The sequence below is a fragment of the Cydia strobilella genome, chromosome 3 (genome assembly GCF_947568885.1).
Source record: "Cydia strobilella chromosome 3, ilCydStro3.1, whole genome shotgun sequence".
In the NCBI taxonomy this organism is placed as follows: Eukaryota; Metazoa; Arthropoda; class Insecta; order Lepidoptera; family Tortricidae; genus Cydia; species Cydia strobilella.
The window spans coordinates 23,434,662-23,448,996 of NC_086043.1; the positions used below are offsets into that span (position 1 = coordinate 23,434,662).

Here is a 14,335-nt window from a genome sequence, read left to right on the forward strand (position 1 = left end):
TTTCCACGTGTCTTTTTATTGACAAGTTTTTTTATAAATATATCAATATTTTACTTATGAAAGCAAAAGTATGTAAATGATCGTGTATTATATTTGTTGTGACTTATTTTCAAAGTGTTTTTCGATAAAACGACACGTTAAGATCGCTCGCCTTCTTTCTAATGATAAAAAAACGAGAGGTATAGTTAGACGGTTCTGAGTGGTAGACTGCAAATGAGATAAAAGCTATATTAGGTACATGCATTAATCCTCATATCAGGCGGCTCTTTGATTCCAAAGATTGCATAATTTTTATACTTTTTAATGATTTTTAGAATATGAAAATTATAAAAAGTAAAAAAGTTATGCAATCCTTGTATTCCACGCATTTCATTTCATTTCAACGAGCCGCCTGCTACAGATTTCTTGAAATTGCCGCGTTTTTTCAGGTTCAACTTTCATTAGCCAGATCAATTTGCCAATTTCGTGATTATTCTTTTACACGGCACATAAACTTATGCATAATTTATCGATATAAAAAGTCGACACAGTCACATCCCTAGCAAATTATCAAACTTATGACACCGTACGTAAATGAGAAATAACAAGCATATATGCATCTCTTTTCGGCACATGATCTAATTCGTAAGGAAGTAAAGTACGGGTATACATATTTGCGAAGCATTTTTGCCCGACTTCTATGCTTTAGTCATTATTCTGAGGCTAAAGCTGTAGCTCGTAACTCTTTCTCGCTCTTACTTATGGGTGCGTCCCACAATGACCTTGGTGCGGTGCGATGGTGTGTTACGGATTAAAGCCCCATTCGCACAAGAGCTTAAAAAGGGTTGCGTGTGTGATGCACACATAAGTAAGAGCGAGAAAGAGATATCGCTTTCTCGCTCTTACTTATGGGTGCGTCGACCACGCAATGCTTTTTAAGCTCTCGTGCGAATGGAGCCTTAGAGACAAAAGGGTTAACACTAAGTTCGAAGATAGACTAGAAAACAAAAACGCATAGATTCCTAAAAAGTATATTTTATATTCATAGATCATATTACACTGGACGGACTGGTTTATCACAGGTTAGTCGTATAAACTGTAAATTATAAATACATTTTTACTTTTATAGTAATAAAATAAGTATCATATTCAGGACGTAAATAACACGAATCTTAAACTTAATATACTTCAAATGTATACCTTAAAAGTACCTGTAATTATTGTCAATATTCGAGAGTATTCAGAAAAACATAAAGCACTTCTCAAACTCATTGATAAAGGACCTAATAAACACGTGTTAAAATATAAAAATAACTGCAGTAATGTGATGGCACAAAGTCATTTATAAGTGGGAAAGTGCGCCGCCAATATGTGAAAATACAAAAATTTAATCTTTACAAATACTTAACCCTTCGAACGCCAAGAATCCTTAAAGTTGTCAAGCTCTCTTAAAGTAACATTCATGCTTTTAATGATGGTGAAATTTTATTGATATTCTTAAATCGTGTACTAGTAATATTGGCGCGTGTGTGACATTTTGAATAATTTTTGATATGAATATGACAAATAGCCATTAAAGGGTTAAGCCGTATGAAAACAGACGCGAAGCACATATTGCGGTGTTTGTGTATTTAAAGCTTACAAAACCTAGGTGTATTTATATTTATTATGCATTTTCATATTAAAGTAGGTACATTTCACAATTGAAAAAAATCGTACACAAAAACATTTATTGCGTGGAATTAAATTACAAAATAGTAGTACATTAGAAATAAGTCGATATAAAAAGTCAATTCCACGCAATAAAACAATGGTTTAATTAAGCCTAAGAATTTTATGAGCATGTACCCACAGACAATACAGATCTAGATTTCGATTCCTAGATTTGTAGTTATAGTATAACTGGACACAGACTCTAATCTGTTAACACATTCACTGCCACCGACCGACCGTTTTTCGCTACAAAAACGTCGTCACTTTTCTGCCGCAAAGTGCAATAGAAAAGTATTCTTTTAATAATATTTGAATATTTATTATATTATATTGCACTGGTATTAAGCTGTGGTTACCTACAATTGGACAAACATTTAACCTTAATGTTATGTAAGCTACAAATAATGTTTTCATGATGTATTGTCTGTTGGTAATCCCAAAAAAAAAAAGGAAAATGCGTGTTATCGGCTGCGCTCGTGCCGGCAGTGAACGTGTTAAAAACTATTGTTCTTTTAAGCAGGGCGGTGGGCTACCGAAACGACGGCCTTCGTTATGAGTGAAAAAAAACAGAGTTCCGTTTAAACACGAACGAGTACGTACTATCAAAGATAGATATAACTCCGTAATAGATAGATACAGTCTAAGGAAAAAACGTGCCTCGAAAATCAAGAAAATTTGATTCTCGTTCAGAGGGCGCTACTAGTTTTGGCCTACAGTCGAATAGATGGCGTTGACGGTTTCGTTTGTTATTTAACAATTTTAACGCATATCAGTGAAAGAACATGGGTCAAGTTCATAAAAATAATTAATGCAAATAAAAAAAATCATTTATCTATATTTAAATACATTCTATCGTATTTTTATAAATCTTCATTTTTAGTTTTAAAGTGTGTCGATAGATGGCAGTGAATTTACTGGGGTTACAAAATTTACTATGACAGTACCGCTCTAGTATATTAGTATTCTATGGTACTATGTAGTATGTACCCAGAATTTGCCAGGGTCCTCAACTGCATATGACAGATATATTCATTGCCGATGCAGATATAGACATCATAAGATTTAATTCTGCATTTTCTCAGCCAGCCACGGCTGAAAGACGGGCAACGTTCAGCTATATGACCGACTTCTATTTAGACGAGAAGAGGTAAGTGTGTAGGTAGGCACTAGGCAGTAACAGCAGTTGTAGTCTGGTGTGTTGTGTTACTGTTGCGGTTTCTCGGCGAGCCAGGGCCGGAACACGGGCAGCGTGCTGGGGTAGAGGGGAGGGGCGGCGGGGGAGGAGGGGGAGGAGTCCCGCTCCGAGGCGAAGGGGTACGTACCCAGGAGGATTGGGAGCTGCAGCTTCACTTCCTTCTCCAGGCTCTTTGGCTCTATTATAAACTGGAAACAAAAAAAATACAAGTGTTTTTATTTTTGAATGCATCGAGCCGCTAGGCATTAAAATACAATGAATTCTGAACGAATGAAAACTCAAAGGAAACCAATTTTATATTAATTAAAAGACTAGGCTAGGGTTTAAAGAGTTATAATTAAAAGGCTGTTTTAAAAATTCGCTCTAAATATCCAGATTCGAAAAATTGCCTCATTTAGAGTAGGTTCTTGAGTCTGATTTCACTTGGTTTGGGTAAACTATAGCTAGCTCTCTTCCTATAACCGGGGAAGATTCATACATTCGGGACATTCGTACGAAGATTCATAAATTGTGCGAAAGTTTGGGCCGTCAAATATTCAATTTAATCCAAAATTCAGTGAGAGTGGGTTCGCGAATGAGTTCGCAAACAACGGTACGACCAGCATTACACGTGAGTCACGTGACACTCACAAACACGTCGTAATGCACTTGTATGAGATGGCAGCCGCGTAGATTAGTGGGCGGGAGCGGCGGTATGTACAGGAGCTCGCGTCGCCACGTGTCGGTGGCGCCGGGTCTCACTTTGCCGCGGGTGAGTGCGGCAAGTTCCCGAACTTCCTTGGCGCACACTTTGCCGTGAGCTGAATACTGGATCGTCTGTAAGGGGAAATAATGTGGTCAGTTCTGCAATGTGAGGTTACAACGACATAGTACGTTACGATACAAGTCCGAAAAGTATATTAAAACACGGCCGCAGGGAGTGTTTTAAATCGACAAGAGTTGCGAGTTCCCTATTCGCACGTGTATCGTACAACGTTTTACAGTACATATTCATCTTCCTCGCGTTATCCCGGCATTTTGCCACGGCTCATGGGAGCCTCGGGTCTAGGCTTGTGCCTGCTCGGTCACTACAGAGAGCGCTCCGCTCTCGGTCAATCGGTCAAACGAACTAGTTCGGTCTTTTAGTTCCTTTAGTTCAGTTCGGTTGTTGAGAGCCGGGAATTGGAATTTTTCCAATATTTAGTAACTGAATACAATTTAACTTGTACAATACGATTTGTCGATATCAAACATTAAAACACCTTAACAATACAAAAAAAAAAAACAAATATCAGATTTATGAAAAATATTTGATTTTCCTTCGTATTTTACGGGCTTAGGAGTGTCACGTCGTTCATTCATCTCGTTCACACTCGTGCCAGGGACAGTGCCAACCGTTTCGTTCCATCCATTTACCGTTTCACTTCACTCAGTCAAGCGCTCTCCACTCCCACTGAACTAAAGGACCTAAAGACCGATTAAGAGCGTGCAAAAAGATTTAGTTCCTTTCGGTCCTTCACGGGATTTCATTCTTAACAGTTCTTAGTTCATGACCGACTCAAGCCTACTCGGGTCCGCTTGACAACTAATCCTAAGAATTGGCGTAGGCACTAGAATTACGAAAGCGATTGCCATCTGACCTTCCAACCCAGAGGGGGAACCTAGGCCTTGTTAGGATTAGTCCATATTATGTTTTACAGTACATATTATGGCCCTTTAAATATTAAATACCATATCAATGAATTCATCACCGTGTTACAAATAGGCGAATAGAAATGAAAAATTGACATAATCTAAAATATATTATAAATATATCTCTAATATATATACATTATTTATTTCAAATTCAAGTTTTATATTCACACTATGCATGAGTAGTTCGCGATTGAAAGATTCAAATGAAGTATTTCACTTGATGTCACTCTTTCATTCACTAGTTCAGTTCGGATTTATTTAGTTCTTTACTTCAGCAGTTCAGTTTAATTATTCACTTCACTTACCAGTTTATTTACTTGCTTATTTACTTAGAGAGTGACAAGGACGCCACGATTCCTAAACCTACCTTCGATTTATAAATTCATTCATTTGAGTGATTCATATCGAATGATTGGACCCGGGAAAAGAGAGGTATGGGCACTGTGAATGACATCTCGCTTTGTGTGGTAGGGCACAGGACAGCGGATGTCATTCCAAATCTAGAGCAGAGCCCAACTGGGGAGGTACCTCCACCTTACAGAAAACCGCAGCCAAATAACACTAGACCCTACTCATAGAGTTGTGTTCCTGCCGGGGAGTAAGGTTGCCAGAGCTCGGAGGAGAGGAGTGTTAGGGTCGGCAACGCGCATGTAACTCCTCTGGAGTTGCAGGTGTACATAGGCTACGGAGTCTGCTTAACATCAGGCGGGCCGTATGCTTGTTTGCCACCGACGTAGTATAAAAAAAAAGAAAAAAATGAAATTATCAATCCGAATCCTTCATTCAACTCAATATATCCGCGAATGAGAGTTAGAAAACCAGTACTATTGATATAGTTGAATCTTTTGAGCTACTGAACTAAAAGAGTGAAGTACTTCACAGCGTATGAAAGATGCATATCAATCTTTTCTTTTTAGTGACACTGACACATTTTGCGCATGACTAATTCAGACTGATTCACACTATTTACTACTACATAAAGTGTGATGAAAAATTGCAAAATTTCAGCTCAATCGAACAACTGAACAAAATCAATAAAACTATAAAGTATAATCTAAGGCGAACAAACGATAGCGCCATCTAACTCGCGCGCAGCGACATCTAGCGACAAATTGGAGAATTACAACACAAACAATAGGAACGATTTTATATATTTTTTTCCTTTCACAGAGTAGGTATTTTTATGACATATGAGGCAAAGGCAAACGAGCAGACGAATCGCATTGGTAATGGTAAAGCTATTACCGTTGCCTATGGGTCACCTACCTCCGTGAGCGTGGCTCTAGTGCCCCGTATAGTGGTCCTGGAGTGGTTGGCCAGGGCTGCACTCAGAGCTATGGTCTCGCCGGGCACGTAGGCCCCCCAGTGGGTCACCTACCTCCGTGAGCGTGGCTCTAGTGCCCCGTATAGTGGTCCTGGAGTGGTTGGCCAGGGCTGCACTCAGAGCTATGGTCTCGCCGGGCACGTAGGCCCCCCAGTGGGTCACCTACCTCCGTGAGCGTGGCTCTAGTGCCCCGTATAGTGGTCCTGGAGTGGTTGGCCAGGGCTGCACTCAGAGCTATGGTCTCGCCGGGCACGTAGGCCCCCCAGTGGGTCACCTACCTCCGTGAGCGTGGCTCTAGTGCCCCGTATAGTGGTCCTGGAGTGGTTGGCCAGGGCTGCACTCAGAGCTATGGTCTCGCCGGGCACGTAGGCCCCCCAGTGGGTCACCTACCTCCGTGAGCGTGGCTCTAGTGCCCCGTATAGTGGTCCGGGATTGGTTGGCCAGGGCTGCACTCAGAGCTATGGTCTCGCCGGGCACGTAGGCCCCCCAGTGGGTCACCTACCTCCGTGAGCGTGGCTCTAGTGCCCCGTATAGTGGTCCTGGAGTGGTTGGCCAGGGCTGCACTCAGAGCTATGGTCTCGCCGGGCACGTAGGCCCCCCAGTGGGTCACCTACCTCCGTGAGCGTGGCTCTAGTGCCCCGTATAGTGGTCCTGGAGTGGTTGGCCAGGGCTGCACTCAGAGCTATGGTCTCGCCGGGCACGTAGGCCCCCCAGTGGGTCACCTACCTCCGTGAGCGTGGCTCTAGTGCCCCGTATAGTGGTCCTGGAGTGGTTGGCCAGGGCTGCACTCAGAGCTATGGTCTCGCCGGGCACGTAGGCCCCCCAGTGGGTCACCTACCTCCGTGAGCGTGGCTCTAGTGCCCCGTATAGTGGTCCTGGAGTGGTTGGCCAGGGCTGCACTCAGAGCTATGGTCTCGCCGGGCACGTAGGCCCCCCAGTGGGTCACCTACCTCCGTGAGCGTGGCTCTAGTGCCCCGTATAGTGGTCCTGGAGTGGTTGGCCAGGGCTGCACTCAGAGCTATGGTCTCGCCGGGCACGTAGGCCCCCCAGTGGGTCACCTACCTCCGTGAGCGTGGCTCTAGTGCCCCGTATAGTGGTCCTGGAGTGGTTGGCCAGGGCTGCACTCAGAGCTATGGTCTCGCCGGGCACGTAGGCCCCCCAGTGGGTCACCTACCTCCGTGAGCGTGGCTCTAGTGCCCCGTATAGTGGTCCGGGATTGGTTGGCCAGGGCTGCACTCAGAGCTATGGTCTCGCCGGGCACGTAGGCCCCCCAGTGGGTCACCTACCTCCGTGAGCGTGGCTCTAGTGCCCCGTATAGTGGTCCTGGAGTGGTTGGCCAGGGCTGCACTCAGAGCTATGGTCTCGCCGGGCACGTAGGCCCCCCAGTGGGTCACCTACCTCCGTGAGCGTGGCTCTAGTGCCCCGTATAGTGGTCCTGGAGTGGTTGGCCAGGGCTGCACTCAGAGCTATGGTCTCGCCGGGCACGTAGGCCCCCCAGTGGGTCACCTACCTCCGTGAGCGTGGCTCTAGTGCCCCGTATAGTGGTCCTGGAGTGGTTGGCCAGGGCTGCACTCAGAGCTATGGTCTCGCCGGGCACGTAGGCCCCCCAGTGGGTCACCTACCTCCGTGAGCGTGGCTCTAGTGCCCCGTATAGTGGTCCTGGAGTGGTTGGCCAGGGCTGCACTCAGAGCTATGGTCTCGCCGGGCACGTAGGCCCCCCAGTGGGTCACCTACCTCCGTGAGCGTGGCTCTAGTGCCCCGTATAGTGGTCCTGGAGTGGTTGGCCAGGGCTGCACTCAGAGCTATGGTCTCGCCGGGCACGTAGGCCCCCCAGTGGGTCACCTACCTCCGTGAGCGTGGCTCTAGTGCCCCGTATAGTGGTCCTGGAGTGGTTGGCCAGGGCTGCACTCAGAGCTATGGTCTCGCCGGGCACGTAGGCCCCCCGGTCGAGCGTGACGCGGCACGCCACGCTACCGCCGCCCACGCAGCCCACGCCGAGCCGGTGCTCCACGCTGCATTCGAATTCTTGCTGAAAATGGAAAAGAAAACTAAGTCAGTCATACGCAGTAGTTAGGTTGATAGGTTAATTTCTCTCCTGTGGGTGCACAACGGACATACCCAAAGTTAAAAGCCTAATTTTCTGATCTTAGCTTGCGTGAGAAACCAACTAAATAGTATAGGAAAAACTACCAGTAGTACCTACTAAAAAATCAGCAAATCAATGAAAATGCGTTTCATATAATTTGTTTCAAAGAATTTAAGTGACATGATGTCACAGTGAATTGTATGTTTTGGTTGGCTTACATTGGAAAATCATTAAGATTTCTATCTTAGTCTTATGATAATTTGCCTATTGATACAAGACAAGACTCAAATCATAAAGAAAAACCGGCCAAGTGCGAGTCGGACTCGCCCACCGACGGTTCCGCACTTTTTAGTATTTGTTGTTATTATAGCAGCAACAGAAATACATGATCTGTGAAAAATTCAACTGTTAGGCTATCACGGTTGATGAGATACAGGCCTGGTGACAGACAGACGGACAGAGGAGTCTTAGTAATAGGGTTCCGTTTTTACCCTTTGGGTACGGAACCCTAAAAATTAGATTAATCTTGACACTTAATTAGTAATCACAAAATTGATTTAATCCAGCCTTACACGGCTAACTAATAGTTAAAGTTAAACAAACTGACATTGAACCAGTCACGGTCAATGTTCGTTATATCACGTCACGACCGGATCAAATTATAACCACAAAACGTCACAACCGCAGCCAGCTTCCATACCAACCAAATTTGAACCTTATAACAACGGTGTAAGATCTACAAATGTTCGTTTATTAGCAACTTTCTTAACTGATCATTAATGGACTTTATGTCTTTGTAATAAAGTTCAACAAGTGTCAGTTAACTGTTTACAATAGTAGGTACTAGGTACTAATACTTGTGCTGTCATGCGATGTATTTTGTTGCAAAGTATTGAGTAGCGTGATATAAGGCAATTTATACCTATTTCACGAAAATCAAGGTTTTTGTGATTTACGAATCATGACTATGACTTGTTAATTACTACGGCCTAAAAAACCGCCCAAGTGCGAGTCGGACTCGCCCACCGAGAGTTCCGTACTTTTTAGTATTTGTTGTTATAGCGGCAACAGAAATACATCATCTGTGAAAATTTCAACTGTCTAGCTATCACGGTTCACGAGTTACAGCCTGGTGACGGACAGACGGACAGCGGAGTCGTAGTAATAGGGTCCCGTTTTTACCCTTTGTGTACGGTACCCTAAAAAGGTGTAGAGCCTTTTCACTTATAACATTGTCACAGGTTTATAAGTGTACAGTGAGCTGCGAAATTGCATGGAGAAATTATGAATGAATTCATTAATAAAGTCGCCATGCACTTTTACGGCTGGTGGTACAGGATGCTGACAACGGCACTCCAGCTCAACCCGACCGCTCGTAGCTTACTCATGACGGAGCGCTGCCAAGAGTGTACAGGGCGCCCGGAGCTACGGCTTCCAAACGAAACCGATGGTTGCGTTATTCGTTTCCCCTCTTCGAATAGTGTGACTACTTATAAACACAAAATAAAAATAATCAAAAATATTTAGTTCCACCCTAAAAGGCTTACCGAGAGAACTGGAGGCTCCAAATTAAGGTCTATTGGGTTGCAGACAATAAAAACTTGACGGTTTTTATGGGTGAGGCCGTTGGGTTCGCGCAGCGCCGCTTTACAGTAATACTGCACCCAACCGTGAGTGCCCAGGAATGTGGAGGGGAGCCCCTGCGGCAGCCCCAGCTTGAAGGGGAAACTGTGGATGCCGGGGGAGAGGACTGAGGCGCCGTTTCCTGTGAACATTACGTGACTGTTTCTGTTTTGACATTTGCTGTTTGAATGGGGTTGGCAACTGTCAAAGGTTTGCAGAGATGGCGCCATCATAGCTTGCCCGTTTTTCTATGAGATTTGGCTTAAAGGGCTGGCATCCAGGGCATTAAAAAAACTAAAATTTGACACAATTCCAGGGACTGACAGGGCAAGCTATGCTGGCGCCATCTGCTAATTACTTCGACCGGCCAACCCCCTTTAAGTTACTTGTGACACAAGAGAGCACCGGCACCGACTTGTAAGTGACAAAGTGTGGACACCAATAAATGTCATATTTTCAAAGAAATTTGACGTTATTGGTTCTCCACACTTTGCCATTGCAAAGTCTGTGCAGAACTAGCTTGGTCCTACTCTAGTTTGATGGTTTTGTTGTGACCTAAATTTCAGCCCAATCATACATTGGGAACTGGTCCAAATTTTTCTGGCAAGATTTCACACTAAACTATTAGTTTTAAACTATCAAGAAAGAGTGTACGTGAAAAAAAAACAGGGTTCTACTGTATACTCGATGTTGAGAAAAAAATCACGCTTAGAAAACACCGGACAAGTGCGAGTCGGACTCGCCCACCGAGGGTTCCGTAATTTTTAGTATTTGTTGTTATAGCGGCAACAGAAATACATCATCTGTGAAAATTTCAACTGTCTAGCTATCACGGTTGATGAGATACAGCCTGGTGATAGACAGACGGACAGAGGAGTCTTAGTAATAGGGTCCCGTTTTTACCCTTTGGGTACGGAACCCTAACAATTACGTTAGGTACAAACAGCAACCCTCTTAAATGACCATTACTTTTCTCCTTGCAACAAGACTAATAAGGTATAGAGATGATTAGTTAACTATGTTAAATGACAGTCCTAAACCTTGGGGCGCCCGCTAGCTGGAGCGGGTGCACGGAGCGGGCACGGGTGCAGGGAGTGGGCCCGGGTGCACGGAGCGGGCACGGGTGCAGGGAGCGGGCGCGGGTGCACGGAGCGGGCACGGGTGCAGGGAGCGGGCGCGGGTGCACGGAGCGGGCACGGGTGCAGTGAGCGAGCACGGGTGCACGTAGCGGGCGCACGCAACCGTTCACCCGCTCTGCAACCGCGCCAGTAGCGGACACGGACACTTATTGAGATGGTCTATTATTTTAAGAGAATGTTACCTGGTTCACCAAGCAGTCGCATCCTGAAATCAATGTAGTTTTCTTTGTCAAAGAGCCGCTCGTGCCGCCCGGAGCCCACCCGGACCACTCCTTCCCCCACTACATGGAAATGTAGCCCTGCAAGAGAAAAACTTACAGTTTTCATTTTGTTGTTGCTATCCTTTAGCACAGGGCGGACACGCTATACATCAAAAATCACTTGCGTTTCTGTGTGAACGGCACCTCTGTACACGCGTCATGCGTCATAGTGTAAGTTGCTTAAAAATAGTACTGAGAGTACGCCAGAAGTCCGCCAGATTTCTGTCGCGGGGCGAGGTAATTCGAGTCAGGGCGGGCCGTTCTGTATGATAATACTATTACTTATTCTCGACCTCCGACCGACCGGTCTGGCCTAGTGGGTAGTGACCCTGCCTGTGAAGCCGATGGTCCTGGGTTCGAATCCCGGTAAGGGCATTTATTTGTGTGATGAGCATAGATATTTGTTCCTGAGTCTTGGGTGTTTTCTATGTATTTATGTATTTGTGTATTATATATATCGTTGTCTAAGTACCCACAACACAAGCCTTCTTGAGCTTAGCTTCTTGGGACTTAGTCAATCTGTGTAAGAATGTCCTATATTTATTTATTTATTTATTCTGTGCCTTTAGGCTTGATTTCCTCCAACGTTGACATCGGTCGCTGACGTCGGTCGAGCGTACGAATTAACACAATGTTCTATGGGCCCCCGCACAGCGATGCTGACGTTCACGACAGATTTTTCTTCCGACGGTAAGCTCAACCGCTTCAACGTAGGAGTAATGCAGGCCTTCCCAGACTACCGAACATTCTCCTCACGTGTGAAAGTCAAAAACCGACATTGGCAAATTCACCCCGTGCAAAATTGCGGGGAGTAAAAGCCAGATAGGATAAAAAAAAAATGCAGGCCTTAAGGTACTTCACTCTGATTATGCATAAGTTTAGAGTTAGAGAGAAAATTGGTGGGGATCACATTGAGAGACCGTAAAACAAATGAATGGCTGAGACAACAGAGCAAAGTCAACGATGTTATAAAACGCGTAGCTAATTTGAAGTGGGAATGGGCTGGTCATATAGCACGGAAGACCGATTCGTGGAGCAAACGACTACTCGAGTGGCGACCATGGGGAGAAGAGCGTCCTCAAAGTAGACCCCAGATGCGTTGGGACGACGACATTAAGAAGAATGCGGGGAAACAGTGGCTCCAAGTCGCACAGAACCCCGACGAATGGCGCAAAATGAAGGAGGCCTACACCCAAAGGGTAGAAAAAGGCTAAAGAGAGAGAGAGAGAGAGATGTATAAGTTTATATTGGTATATGATATTTGGGCGATATAATTCAAACTCCATACATTTTGTCAGGAATGTGTGTTAGATATTACTGAAACATGACTTAAGTTGTGCTTTAAAGGACAAGTTATAATGAAAATGCCCATAAAAGCTTGTAATATAAAGCCTGACCAGGAATATATGATCACGCGCCATGTTGCGGAATTTCACTGGCACTAATTTTTTCATACTATACCGAACTGTCACTCTATACATGAGAAAGAACAGCGCCCTCTTGACAATGATCATATATTACTGGTCAGGCTTTAGATAGGTATTATATTCTCACTCTAGCAGATAGCTGCCTCCTGCTTGTTAGACTGCCAGCAGGAGAGTAGGTACAGTGGCCATCAGAAATATTGGAGCAGCCGAGGTGGTCAAAAATATCTGAACACACACTCTATTGCCGTGACAATAGAGGCGTGTTCAGATATTTGTGAGCACCTTGGCCGCTCCGATATATCTGATGGCGACTGTACTAAGTTAAGCTACATGTGTTCAGCTGTTAAAACTCAACATATTTCTTCATATTATTATTTTACATCATAGGCCTTTCAGTCTATTGCAGACTATACAGACAGTGTCAGGTAGGGTGACAACGTTTCACATGGCTGTGTAAGCCAATACGGGAGCGGCAACCACGACCGCAAGCCAGGCAGGTGTAGTGTGCCCGTGGCGAACAGTTGTTGCGCTGATTATTTTACATAGACATTGTTATTGTATCTAATTACTTTAGTTGAAAGGGATCACATATAACTCCACAATATTGTACCTATGATCAATAGATTTGATTATCATAGACACTTTATAAATACTTACAAGTCTTACAACATATGCAAAAACTGTTTATTTCACGTCTTAAGTAAGTAACACAAATTAAGTAAGCTAGACTTAAAATACTGCAATATTAAATTTGAAAAGTTAGCATACTGAATCGGGAGATACTAATGTTAAAGTGTAATGTGTAAAGCGAGCAATGCAATTTACATTACATTGCTGACTACTGAGGTAAACTGCATTCAAAGTGTTAATCAGATACCGCAATGTAATGGAAACTGCATGCAAGTTCTTGCTAGTCTAAACCTCGCTTAAGCGTATTTCGTGATTCACACTTAATGATTTTTTTTTTTTCTTATTAAACATCTTTTTTTTACGTTTCTTTGTGTTGATTGTATTTTTTTTCTTGATGTTGGTGTCTGTATATGTTCGTACATGTGTTGTGATGTTCATGAATTAATATTTTTTATCTTTATCTTTTTTAATAATTTTACCCCTTGCCCACAATCTTTATACAATATGCACACAGAACATGCATTAAAAATCATAAACACCAGATAGTTTAAGTTTCTGACATTTCAAAGTGCTGGGAATTGAGAAGTTAAAAGATAATGGCTTTCTCACTTACCAAGAACCGGAGTGTCATCCTGCAGTTCCATAAGCACCTTCCCCGACAGGAACTGCCCCGGGAAGTACAGCAGCGACGTGTTGTCGAACACGATCAGGAACTTTAGCAGTTTCCGCGGCATCTTGGATCCCCGCCCACTAACAAACAACACTTAACACAAACTTAAATCTTTCTAATAAGCCATGCCCAGTCAAGCGAAAATCTAATCAACTCAAAATGAATAATTCAAGTCATACACTGTTTTAATGCGTATGTGTGGACATGTATTCTAACACCTGTGCAAATCAGTTTCTATACAGAACCCGTACCCGTAACGCGTGAAATCACTTCCTTATTAGTAATTTAAGCGACCACCTTAGGATTTCGAGAAAACCTTGCGTTACGAAAGTTACACCCACGGTGACATTATCCTCGCAAGGTATTACATCGTAGGTTGGACAACAAAGTTGAGAAATAGCACCGAAGGCCATCAAGAATGCATAATTACCTTGGATTTATCACACCGATAACCACTTATTATGTGATGATTGTATGATTCACTAATTACTAAGCACTCAATCATACATAATGAACGTAAAAAAACTAATTAAACCTAGATAAAGCACTAGCTTACGGCTACGGAATTACGGAATTCCAAAAACTTTACGAAACTTTTGACATTTAAGTTACGGA

The 14,335-nt window shown here is 43.9% G+C and overlaps 1 protein-coding gene across 1 annotated transcript; it reads right to left on the reverse strand.

Annotated features, from left to right (window-relative positions):
- Window positions 1-996: 996 nt before the first annotated feature.
- LOC134756153 (arrestin domain-containing protein 4) lies at window positions 997-14,323 on the reverse strand. Its single transcript, XM_063692982.1, has 7 exons — window positions 14,151-14,323; window positions 13,664-13,800; window positions 10,916-11,032; window positions 9,519-9,736; window positions 7,732-7,914; window positions 3,518-3,703; window positions 997-3,075 (listed from the first exon to the last, which is right to left on the reverse strand). Exons 2-7 carry the CDS (start codon window positions 13,782-13,784, stop codon window positions 2,896-2,898), a joined length of 1,005 nt encoding a protein of 334 aa, XP_063549052.1. The 5' UTR covers window positions 13,785-13,800; window positions 14,151-14,323; the 3' UTR covers window positions 997-2,895.
- Window positions 14,324-14,335: the final 12 nt, after the last annotated feature.

Bases quoted from the DNA above. Each gene is read 5' to 3' on its own strand.
- LOC134756153 (XM_063692982.1), bottom strand. From the start codon at position 13,784: ATGCCGCGGAAACTGCTAAAGTTCCTGATCGTGTTCGACAACACGTCG. The intron at 11,033-13,663 runs GTAAGTGAGAAA...TTTCTCTTGCAG, and splicing joins GGATGACACTCCGGTTCTTG to GGCTACATTTCCATGTAGTG. The intron at 3,076-3,517 runs GTGAGTGTCACG...TTTTGTTTCCAG, and splicing joins AAGTGCATTACGACGTGTTT to TTTATAATAGAGCCAAAGAG.